This window comes from Cyprinodon tularosa, unplaced genomic scaffold (assembly GCF_016077235.1).
Source record: "Cyprinodon tularosa strain WSP-4 unplaced genomic scaffold, ASM1607723v1 ctg66, whole genome shotgun sequence".
In the NCBI taxonomy this organism is placed as follows: Eukaryota; Metazoa; Chordata; class Actinopteri; order Cyprinodontiformes; family Cyprinodontidae; genus Cyprinodon; species Cyprinodon tularosa.
In genome coordinates this window covers 733,616-746,183 of record NW_024039407.1, presented here as the reverse complement: position 1 = coordinate 746,183, position 12,568 = coordinate 733,616, and the positions used below count along the sequence as shown (strand labels likewise).

General features: G+C 38.2%; 1 protein-coding gene across 1 annotated transcript; it reads right to left on the bottom strand.

Annotated features, from left to right (window-relative positions):
- Positions 1-427: 427 nt before the first annotated feature.
- Positions 428-11,468, bottom strand: letmd1 (LETM1 domain containing 1). The gene is made up of 9 exons (XM_038309349.1): positions 11,332-11,468; positions 10,895-11,049; positions 8,793-8,908; positions 6,318-6,400; positions 6,033-6,219; positions 5,290-5,391; positions 5,061-5,213; positions 4,890-4,986; positions 428-591 (listed from the first exon to the last, which is right to left on the bottom strand). Exons 1-9 carry the CDS (start codon positions 11,445-11,447, stop codon positions 515-517), a joined length of 1,086 nt encoding a protein of 361 aa, XP_038165277.1. The 5' UTR covers positions 11,448-11,468; the 3' UTR covers positions 428-514.
- Between the last annotated feature and the right edge of the window lie 1,100 nt (positions 11,469-12,568).

Sequence of the window (12,568 nt, the reverse complement as noted above, 5' to 3'; positions counted from 1 at the left end):
GGGAATGAAAAATTTATTTGCACAGATCTATATTCAATCTGAGATTCTGCAAAAATTATCTACAGTGACTGCATCTATTTTGCTCAATGTCCATGTGCCGTTTTGTCTTGGTCTATGACTTAAAATACTAATAAGGTCAATTAGGGTCTGTGGTTATAAAGCAAGGAAATAAAAAAAAATCAAAGGGGTATAAATATTTTGCCAGGTGCACTAGTTAAGTGCATCAATTGGAATAAAACTTCCTGCTAAGGTTCAAATCTGCAAACAAAAGCAGCTTTTCTGTCTGATAAAGACACTAACATCATATTTTCAAATGAAAATCTGACTGCACAGGCCGTGTTTTTTCCTTCAGGTAAGCATCAATGTCCTGTTGCATTTTTTCTTTTTAACCTTATCTCGAAAGGAAATTTTTTAAATATATTTTTTCCTTTTGCAGTAAGGAGATACTGAAAACTCTCAGGAAGTTGAGCAATGCAACACAAAAATGGCCATAATCACTGCAGCAGGCTTCCTGTCAGTTGCGGCTTGGGGCGCTGGGGTAGTTTGCAGACAGAAGTACGATGCAGTGCAAAAGAAGTGATACCTCTGAATCTGCAAAATAAAAATAGAGAAAAATACATGTGGAAAGTTAGGGTAGAAATACGATTAAAATTAAAGACAGGGAGGAACATGCAGAGCGCATGCACAGAGGTTTTATTCTTCCAAGTTCAGTATATATATATATATATATATATGTGCAAAGCAGTGTCTGCTACTACCAACCACAACAGTAGATAAATTCACCAACACTAACATTTTATCTGATTTGATCCACTTACCTGACCTGGTCCACACAAACATACTAATAAATCAGCCAATAAAAGATTAAACATTTATTCAGCTCAAAGTATTTCCTTCTTTAATTATAAAATAATCTGAATTTTGAGAAAGAGAATAAAAGTTAAAAAGCAGTTCCTGGTTCTACTGATCCACCATATTTATGCTCTAAGATGGGAGAGAATATTTTAGAGTTGCCGTCATCCTGACTGGTTAACCTCTTCAGAGGAGTTTCAAAATGTAGTTACAGAAATGTTCACATAATATAATCCCAAAATTAACCTGTTAGACACTTAGTTTCCAAACTCGTCTCATCAACTATCTGGATTAGCTGCTGGGAAAAATAGTTTGCCATCTAATCGGAGTAAAGATAGCTCCTTATTTTTGCTTGTTCTCTTTGATGAAGAGAGAAACATTTTACTAATATAATTAGTAAAATTAAAATATAATTTTACTGGAATGCCATTCAGTTCTCATTCTTTCAAATCATAAAAATTAAGGGGTGCAGCCCCACCCTGTCACATTCAGTGACTTTTGGAAACATCTGGATCTTAGAAAGATTCATACTTCTGTTCGTATTGGATTAGATCTTTAGTCATTTCTGATAACATTTATTTTTATTCTAAAAATGTCCACCACAGAATAACTTGACATGTTATTATTCAAGCCAACCATCACATGCAATAAAAACCCTCTGCTAGCAGCAGGAATTGAAATATTTTTACTTTTCTAAATTTAACTGCAAAACTGTTTGGTATCTTTACAGTTGTGGCTAGACGTATAGAGACTTTATTATAACCCCACAAGAGAAACTCAGATTTTTTGTGAGCAACACATTAGAAAGTTATTAACAATATTGCTAAAAGTGTCTATGTTCTGACAGACTGAACAAAAGATCCCTTAAAGCGCTCCGTTCAGTAGTGAGGGAATAGGAGTCTCTTGCTGTGGCTTCTCCTCTGAGCATAAACTGTCATGTAAACGGCAACTGGCATGACACGTCTGTCAACAAGATAGACTTTCAAATATTTCCAATTTTTTACAAGTTCAATGTCCTCTCCACTCCAGCAATGTTGATTGGTTTATGGGAGGATTTCCTTCCAAAGTCCACAATCATCAGGAAATGGCCATTTTTCCTGCTCCATTCTGTATCTTCCTCTCTATTCCACTTCCTTCACACATGTCAAAATGACCTCATCATCATAACCTTTCTGAATATGGAATGTCCCGGAATGGCATGAAGAGAAAGTGAGATGGTATAATTTCCTGCGGCTCGGTAGTACTTTACATCCTGGACCTCTCAGTGAGATAGTTGTAGATCCATGTTGTAAAAATGGGTTCCCTCCCATCCTCTTGTAAAATGAAACGCATTGTCCACCCCCATATTTTACCTTATGTAGAAACTAATGGGTCCACTGCCTTTGCTAATTTTGGAGTCGCAGCCTTTTCAAAGTCTGTTGCACCTTTTTGGGTATAAAACAGTACCAGAGGTGGTTTGGAGTTATTTAGTTCCAGCAAATGTCTTCTTTTTTTTTTTTTTTCTTAACAATCAACCTTTTAAGCGTAGTGTTGGACCTAAGCTGAAATGAAGAGTAAAACAGCTTTTCAGGTTCCACAATACTTTTAATTTAAATTTAAAAAAATGTTTTATTGAACCCCAAAAAAAAATAATTTTAGTTTTGGTACAGCTGGTCTAAGGCAAGACAAAACAGACAATATAAATGGGGTGGATGAGGTGTCAGAAGCCTTGCTGCCATCAAAGGTGCTGGTTTTAATTAAATAAATAAAAAAAGAGAGAAAAGGATCACAATGGATAAGAAGGAAAACTATATATATTTCAGAGTGTCTAAGAAACCTATTAACTTACTATACAATTGAATTGCGTTTTTACAGTGTGTTAACAGGTTTAATCTTCCATGTTTGCTTTAGTAGATTTCTATTTGGAGTGGGATAGCAGTAGCCTGGGTGCCATTCCGAACTTAGTCCCGCCCACAACAATTGAGGTCGGGAAGTTCGGTCTGGCATTGCTCAATAGTAGCGCGAGTATGCTCGCACAATATCTGGCGGGCCAATCAAATTTTCAGGGTGGGCTTTATACGATGATGGACAGATGATCAACAGTAACGTAATCAACCAAGTCACCTTGGGCGACAACAACAATGGCTGCCGCTGGAGAGTTGAGGTACACTATATTGCCAAAAGTATTTGCTCACCCATCCAAATTATTGGAATCAGGTGTTCCAATCACTTCCATGGCCACAGGTGTATAAATTCAAGCACCTAGGCATGCAGACTGTTTTTACAAACATTTGTGAAAGAATGGGTCGCTCTCAGGAGCTCAGTGAATTCCAGCGTGGAACTGTGATAGGATGCCACCTGTGCAACAAATCCAGTCGTGAAATTTCCTCGCTCCTAAATATTCCACAGTCAACTGTCAGCTGTATTATAAGAAAATGGAAGTGTTTGGGAACGACAGCAACTCAGCCACGAAGTGGTAGGCCACGTAAACTGACGGAGCGGGGTCAGCGGATGCTGACGCGCATAGTGCGAAGAGGTCGCCAACTTTCTGCAGAGTCAATCACTACAGACCTCCAAACTTCATGTGGCCTTCAGATTAGCTCAAGAACAGTGCGCAGAGAGCTTCATGGAATGGGTTTCCATGGTCGAGCAGCTGCATCCAAGCCATACATCACCAAGTGCAATGCAAAGCGTCGGATGCGGTGGTGTAAAGCACGCCGCCACTGGACTCTAGAGCAGTGGAGACGCGTTCTCTGGAGTGACGAATCGCGCTTCTCCATCTGGCAATCTGATGGACGGGTCTGGGTTTGGCGGTTGCCAGGAGAACGGTACTTGTCTGACTGCATTGTGCCAAGTGTAAAGTTTGGTGGAGGGGGGATTATGGTGTGGGGTTGTTTTTCAGGAGCTGGGCTTGGCCCCTTAGTTCCAGTGAAAGGAACTCTGAATGCTTCAGCATACCAAGACATTTTGGACAATTCCATGCTCCCAACTTTGTGGGAACAGTTTGGAGCTGGCCCCTTCCTCTTCCAACATGACTGTGCACCAGTGCACAAAGCAAGGTCCATAAAGACATGGATGACAGAGTCTGGTGTGGATGAACTTGACTGGCCTGCACAGAGTCCTGACCTCAACCCGATAGAACACCTTTGGGATGAATTAGAGCGGAGACTGAGAGCCAGGCCTTCTCGTCCAACATCAGTGTGCGACCTCACAAATGCGCTTCTGGAAGAATGGTCAAAAATTCCCATAAACACACTCCTAAACCTTGTGGACAGCCTTCCCAGAAGAGTTGAAGCTGTTCTAGCTGCAAAGGGTGGACCGACGTCATATTGAACCCTATGGATTAGGAACGGGATGTCACTTAAGCTCATATGTGAGTCAAGGCAGGTGAGCAAATACTTTTGGCAATATAGTGTATGTAGATTCTGCTATTAGGTCTGTTCTAGAAGATATCGACAGCAAATTAATTTTAAAAGAGGAACAGAGAAACGCGATCAAGGCTCATCTTCTTATTCTAGGCGTGCAACTGCACGCTTTGATTTTTGTTGACAACAACTATGTATCGCTTAACATACGTCACACACTCCGTTGCTCTTATTGGTTGTAGGTCTATCCAATTGAGTGCAGAGGCATTTTTTTTCCTGGTTCGTTCAAAACACGCCCCATAATCACAGCTCTATGGAGCAGTATCAGACTCATATTCTGACTAGAATTGAGTAGGTCTACGCCAGGCTAGGATAGCAGGGATTCTGGGAACAATTTATTCATGTAGCTTTACTGGGCTTTATTTTTTAAAGCTAACAAACAGGAAATGAGGCAGAAGACATGCAATAAAGAGACTAAACCGTCAGACCTTAGAAGCAGACCATTTTCAAAAAAAATGTCTAAATAGTCTTGCTGCCACTAAAAATGCAACTTCCATCTATTTGCACAGTTTAAACACTATATAGTCCTATCAGACAGTGTGGTTTTCAGTGAACATGAAGTTTACATAACTAAAACACTTCACATCAAGACATTTGAGTATTGGAAAAAAAGAGAAGTGTAAAAACACAAACCTTTCAATGCAGATGACACCTGAAGCCACTGGGACAACCACTCACGAGACTGGTTGGTTCCAAGACTGTCGGCATTGATTCCTCTTACATAACAAGCCTGCAAGAGGAAAGTCTTACATCATCCTGTGAAACAGTTTTAGCTTGTGAAAATAAAAATACAGCGTTGCCAACCTGTCTCAGTTCTGAGTCAGTCAGCTGGTGCGGGCCCAGTCGGCTGAGGGCTCGATCCAGCTGGAGCAGCTCCAGGGCGTGGCTGTTCAGTCGCCGGCCAATCAGGAAGCCAGGGAGACGAGGCGTCAGGAAGAGGAGGGAGCTGATGTATCTCTGATTACCCATAAACATACACGTGTTCAGTAGAGTGAAGGTGGATTTCTGAGGAAAACTGTCAGTGTTTACTGACCATATGATTACTCCTCAGTGCGTCTACAGCCAGCGGGGCTCCAGAGAACAGGCTTTTGACTGCAAGGATTTCAGAAACTTTAGGATTTCCTCCACTTTGCACCTGAATGAGCACAGAAATGAGTCCTGGTCAAGACAAAGCTGCAGACGACATTCAGTCTAAAGATTTGCAGCATCAGATACATTTCTCGTCATCCTGGATAAGAGATGCAATAACAAAACATCTTTTACTGCGGAGGCGCTGTATGACAAAGGTTTGTTTACTTTTAATCAGTGGGAAAAACATGTTCAGAATTAAATGTTTTAATAAAACCTTTAAAAAAAAATCACAAGGGCAAAGTTAATGATTCCCCCTGAGAATATTTTTAAAGAAATACAACTTAAGTTATTTCTTTAATGAATGCAACACCTTACAAGTCTGTTACAGTTTCTAGGGTGTTCATATTAATAATTGATAACTCCTGAAGCATAAAAGGACCTGAAAGAGTATTTTTTTCTTTTTAGGAATTATTAAATATGTAGAGGATGACCCACATTCATCCCAGGGATTATGGGGCAAATCTTGTAACGCTAACTTATAACTGAAGGTTACCATGTCCCCATATCATCCTTTAGACCCCATCTATTTAATGTTTGTTAGTAAAGTCAGAACTGTTTTCCATCACAGCATTGCAACCGTATCCATGAAGTGTTTGTTAAACTCTAGTGGGATTTCCACTGGAACTGTGTGATGCATTTTCTTACCTTAGCACAGAGATTCTTCAAAAGACCTCGCAGGTGACCATTTTTCACCTGGTGGCTTGTATACTCGAGCTCTTTGAGCACTGCTTGGTGGCGCTGTGCCCTGTAGGAATGATAGAATCTCCGAAACTCCAGCTGCTGTTGGGGGGTCCAGAAATGAGGAATCAGAAGCTGACGAGGGAAAAAGTACCTGAGTGTGAACAGGACAGTCAAACAGAAAAAGGCACAATTATGCACAAACATTGGTCAAATCAATGAAAAGAAGGAATAAAAAAAAAAAAAACTTACATCAGGATAAAAACCAGGTAGTTTGCAAAAGGAGGAATGGATATGACCACGAGTGGGATGGCCTTTATTAGGTCTCTGCGAAACTGAAGCATAGATAAAGTTAGTGTGTAATAAAAGATATGACGGCGATCAATAAACACTGAATTTAATTAAGAAAAAAAGGATAATTTCTATTAGAAACTGCATGAAGCTCATGAAGGTCAACCAGCTATGAAACGAACAGCACTGAGATAATTCATTTGTAAGCACATTTAGTTTAATGTTATAATCTTATGAGAATACCATAACTATTCTAATATATTTCTGCTTATATATATATATAAATTAGATTGTTATCTATGTGCATTTAAAAAGTTGCATTTCTTTTTTATATTTCTATCCAGCTTGTTATGGAAGGAGCAGTTTCAGCATTCCAGGTTTTGCCCACTTGCTCCTAAATTTCTGGGACATTACAACTCAACCACAAATACACATAATTGCTAAAGACCTTAAAGAGATTTTCTTAATTTTCTGTGTGGATATGGCTTTAATGAAGTCAGATCTACACAGTTTTTATGGCATATTAAAAACACCGGATCCCATCCCAGGCATTTTCTCAGTGTAGCAGAGACAGTGACAGCATGCTGCCACCAGGGGGCTCTGTTGTCAAGGGTTTGTAAAAGTGTTTTTCATTGTAAGGTTGTTTCCTCTACAGTCGCTTTCAATAGTGCTGCTGTTTAAGTGCAGTTAATTAATTAAGTGCATTATCTTTCTGGATGTTGAAAGGTTGTAGAGAATGTGGTGAGGTTCTTCACCTAAGGAAAGATAAGATTTGATTGGCTGTTCCTCTAAGTGCAAATGAAGGCCATGTGTATTATGTCAGTGCTTCTCAGTTATTTAGAATAGAGAAATATTATTTAATCTCAATTAGCTATAAAAGGCAGGTGTGTCAATGTCAAAAACAAAAGGAAGGAAACAGATGAAAGCAAACAAAGATCCACCCCCCGAAAAATATAAAAATCTGAATTAAAACCAGGAACCAAATAAAGAAACTGAAGTAGTAAAATCATTTTAAAAGACAAAAAATACATTATAAAATTAAATACTAAGGTCCTCCTAGGCCATCCTATGTGCTCATCCTCATTTTCACTTACCGTTGGAGAGTCTTACATAGTGGAAAAATTGCAAATCTTTTGGAAAGTAAGCTTTTATGAGCAACACAAGCAGTGACTTTTAAACACAGCGTGGACGAGGAGAAATGGGTTTGTGCATGCTCTCGCACACGTTAAATAGGCGTTCCATCTCAGGAGCAGGTACAGCGTTATGCATATGCTTTTTTTTTAAGTGGAGAGGGCGGGTCTTTTAACAAATTTGCGAAAATCCTCCACTATACCTTTAAGAAATAATGTTTAGATAATATAATCAAAGGTCACTCTAAAGTAAGTTTTTTTTATTTGAGCTTAAAGCAAATTATAATTTCAGCACTTTAACAGTTTTCCGGCAGTGTGTTTTAGATTAGTGGAGCATAATGAGCCAGAAGACCTAAAAGGGGCCTGGGTGGTTGTTCCGCTAGCAGCACGTCTGTAATGTATTTTGGTAGTAAGCCATTCAGTGATTTATAGACTAACAGAACTGGGCTGATGTGCTCCACTTTCCTAGTTTTAGTGAGGACACAGGTCACAGCATTCTGGGTCAACTGCAGCTGTTTGAGGACTTTTTATGCAGACCAGTGAAGACACCTTTCAGGGTATCAATTCTACTAAAGATAACTTTGTTTTTCCAGAACACTGCTGAAGTTAGTCCTTTAATCCTGGAGATGTTCTTTAGGTGATAGAAGGCAAACTTTGTAACGGTCTTGATCAGCCTCTGAAAGTTCAGGTCTGAGTCCATCACTAAAACCAGAATTCCAGTATATTTGGTGGCTTCTAGCTGTATTAACTAAAGCTGTGTGATGGGTAAGCTGTGTGCCAACTTCTTCCTTTGGTCCAAAAACTATTATTCAGTTTCATTTTGATTCAAAATATTATGATGTTATGACAGGGAGAGCTTTCATCAGGAAGGCTGTGGTTATAACATAGTTACCTGGCTGGAAACCCACAAAATATGTATATTTGACCATGCAAGTGAAAAAAACAACAACCGACAATTCACAAAAGGAACTAAGCCAGAAACTATGCAAACAGCATGGATGTAAAAACCACCACTGAGCTTGATAGAATGGTTGTTATTCTAACTGTTAAACCGGTGCTAGAGTAATCTGATCGGCCCTCTGTGTTGCTGCCGTGTTGCATGTTCATGTTGTTTGATTTCTTTTTCAACCAGCATATCATATTAAGTATTTGTAATAAATTGGCTTTACTATAATATTTTTGTTTAAAAAAGACAAAAAACATCCTGAACTAAATTTCCCTCCAGCGAAATGTTTTTATAGGCCTCCTGTAGGTACCTAACCATTAACATAAAAAGCTCAAAGGTTCTTTAAGAAGACAAGCTCACCTGTCTCAGTTTTTCCATCTCCCTGTAATGCAAATCCTGGAATTTCACTCCATCGACCAGCATTTTGGCTTTTATCCTCCTTGCATCTCTGGCATCTTGGAACAGCATCTTGAATCCTTAAAAAAGTCAGACAGACAGGGGTAGGAGGAGGACAAGAGCAAATCTTCATTGGGTTTTATTTTTTTAATCGAATACACATTGTTTACCAAGTTAGGTGGTTTCCCTTTAAACAAAGATATAAAACGAGAATTGACGGAGGATTTACTTTTGTTTTGAGTTATATTTACCCTGAAACTAAAGGATAAAAATACCCAATCGAGCATGAGTCTATCTATAGCTCAAAGTCATAAAAGGTTGTCACCAAGGACAGCTGTAGGCAGCCATGAGGCCATCTGTTCTCTATACTAGCTGATTCATGTTCAGAGGGAAGAATGTACTGAACATTTTCACTAATTCTCCATTGAATTTAGGTTTCTTTTCATAAATTTCTAGTTTTTAACACATTCTCAGTCCTGGTTAACTCCTCCCTATGTTTGGTTTTAGATGCGTTTATACTCCTGAAGTCAAACATCGTCAATATTATAAAGTGGCATTTGTTGAAGGCAGGTTTGTGGCAGCAGGGAAACACCAGAAACACACAGGACAGTTGGGTCCTTAGAAGGATTCAGATTCACTTATCTTAACCATCTCATTATAGCTCTACTTAAAAGGTTCAACATTTTAAATGGTCATCCTGCAGTAGGGCTGAAACAATAAATGGCATGAATCGATTACTGAAATAATAGTCAAATAATCTAATAATCCATAAATGGTGTATCCAGACTCAAAAAGTTGAGTTCAGATAAGTTATTAAGCCAAAAATGTTGAGAAAATATATATACATTTTTGCATTTAAAAAGAAAAAAACCCTCTAAGCTCCATTTAGAACATCTTAAGTGGCATTTCTGAACATTGCTTTTGTTTTTTCCTCACGTTTTAGCCTTTTAAAACATATTCAGATTGCACAATAAATTTATGTTTTAAAGTTTTAAACTTGTTTAATGACATATGATGATTTACTAAAAGTCAGAGATAAGAGTTCTGACAATGGCGACATTGGGCAACCATTTCAAAGCTCAATGGCGACGCATAGAACTTAAATAGTTCGAGGGAAGAGCCACGCTAGCCTTGCCAAAGACATTAGTAAGCCATGCTAAACTACAGTAAATAGACAACAGATCTTTAATATCACATCATGCGCTTTGCTTTTACCTAGTGTTAAGTAAAAAATAATAAAGAATATGTTTGAGATGGGTAAAGCGGACACTTTGTTTGTTACATGCAGTTATACATAGTTCAATGCATACAATGAATACAAATGTAAAGAAAGAGGTAAGTATTTTTAAGACTAGATCCACTTCGACTTAACACTCATTATGTTAGTATAAAGTTATATTTAGATTGCTCTACTCATCTTTGATTGTGTAAACAAAACCTTAACATCTATAAACTTTACATACGAGTCCACTGAATATGATTGAAACAGGCTCTAGATTGAATAAAACATACTTAGGATGGCTAATAACAGAACTATAATATGGAGCATAAACGCTCAATCATTACGTTTCATCCTAATGGTTGTGAATTTTGTGAAACAATAACCTAAAGTATCGGTTCTGTCACAGATGTGCCTGTATTTTGAATGGGCAGAACTATTGGACGCCCAAACAACCTAACATGATTAGGCTTCCTGTGGTACTCTGCTATCACATGGCTCCACAGAGACTTTCTTTTTTCAAAATAATCCAAAACATACATAAATATTCTTATATTAATCCAGCAGTATAAATCAACAGCTGCTATACCACAGGCCTGCCTTAAATATCTGGATTTCAAATCTAAGATGTTTCCTTCCTACATATATCCCGATGTTCCATACAATCATCCATACTGAGCTATCTGATGAAGAAAAAGCAAACCCACATAATGATTCCACCTCCGCAGCTCACCTGGGAAGGCTGAGAACCTTTAGGATAAGACGTAAACATCTAAACACAGACCAGCAGTACACCCAGACTAATGGAGTTTCAGAGATGTCACAGGTGAGTAATCTTTAATCTTACCTTGCACAAAGGTGTGATGAAGCTGGTAAAATCGAGGAAAGCGTCTTTTAAGGAAGCCTTCATATTTGGCATTTGCCCGCTGGAGTCTGGAGGAAACATACCGTCCAATACCTCGTCTGACATTAGAGGAAGTGTAATATCTGCACAAAGGTAACCTGTGACGTAAAAACAAAACAATACATCAAATGTTACCTTGTCACTAGGATGATATAAATGGATATGCTGAATACGAAGATATGATCGAGAAAGGAACTTCTGGGGAAACGTTTCTGATAAATATATCTACTAATAAACATAAAACCAACGGCTGTTATAGCGATTTAATTTTACCCAGCGTTTCAATATTTAGCAGGTGTTTAGCTAGCTTAGCGACCAGTATGGATATACGTCTAAAAAGAAGGTAATAAATGGTAAAGGTTCACACGTTGAGGACAGACCTGGACTGATGGGAAATGTCTAGAGGATAAAAGCCATTTGTTGTCCTGTTTGAGCTCAGACCACTAAGTCGGATCAAAGACAACCGGCTGCACAGCCTGGAGCAGGACAGCGCCATGTTTGACAGGAGGAAGGAAGGGTTACCGTAATGACGGTATGATAAGGGGAAGCTGACTGTTAATAATTTACCGTAAAATAGGGGCGATTCTTGGACAGAGAGCCACCTTCCCAGGAAGGATACATCTCTGTTTTCTACATACAGTTTTAAATCTTGCTCAGTGTCTTTCGCCCATTACTGACTACATAATTCACTAATACTATAACAATATACTAACATTAAAGATAATAAGTAAAGAATTCCTGCTCTTTTCAGAAGTAGATTTTGTGTTTTATGGGGTAAAGAGAAAATGCAAGTCAGTCTTCAGTAGAATCATAGATTAATAACTATTCTAATAAAAACTTAGTAATTTTTTTTAGATATTAGTACTTGTAAATATCAATTCTATGCAGAATGATCATTGATAAAAGTAAGTAAGTAATGACAATGGAAAAGATGTTCAGCCCATAACTCAAACCTGAAAGAACTTTATCCACTATACCTTTTATCTAGATGGATATTTAAATATATTAATCTATTTTTTAGCAAAGGCTGTAGGAAAGTATAGTTTGTCTTTATTTCGAAAATATGGTTGTTGTGGTTGTTCATTTTCCTGTTGGATCAGTATAGATTGACCCTAAGGTTCTGGTGCTGATCCACTTTAGGCCACACTTCAGTGTTGGTTATTGCCTTGCCACCCTTATAAAATGTTTCTGGCTATGCCTCTGCCACTAACAAGGACTTTATTTTACAGTAAATGAATGATTACACTGTTCTGTGTAAAAACATGAAGCTACAAGCCTTCTCTTGGTGAAAGTAGCCATCTTATAGTGAACAAATTTCCCTCTGGGATCAGCTTCATAGTCATGGTAGGATACTTCTTTGATTTGATTTATTTTGTTCAGGCTACTCATAAGCCCACTGCCTACAAAAGAGGATTAGTGACACTGAAAAAAAAAGTTAACTGATTTTAAAATTTGTTTTCAGTTTAATATGGGGGAGAAAGTCCGAATTCTGACTTTTTTCTAAGAATTCTGACTTTAATCTCAGAATTCAGACTTTTTTCCTCAGGACTCTGAATGTAATCTGAGAATTCTGACTTTAATCTCAGAATTCTGACTTTTAAAAAAAATCAGAATTCT

Coding starts and splice junctions, on each gene's coding strand:
- letmd1 (XM_038309349.1), bottom strand. CDS start 11,447: ATGGCGCTGTCCTGCTCCAGGCTGTGCAGCCGGTTGTCTTTGATCCGA. Junction 6,401..8,792: donor AGATGGAAAAACTGAGACAG/GTGAGCTTGTCT, acceptor TCTATGCTTCAG/TTTCGCAGAGACCTAATAAA. Junction 5,392..6,032: donor TGAAGAATCTCTGTGCTAAG/GTAAGAAAATGC, acceptor GTGCTCATTCAG/GTGCAAAGTGGAGGAAATCC.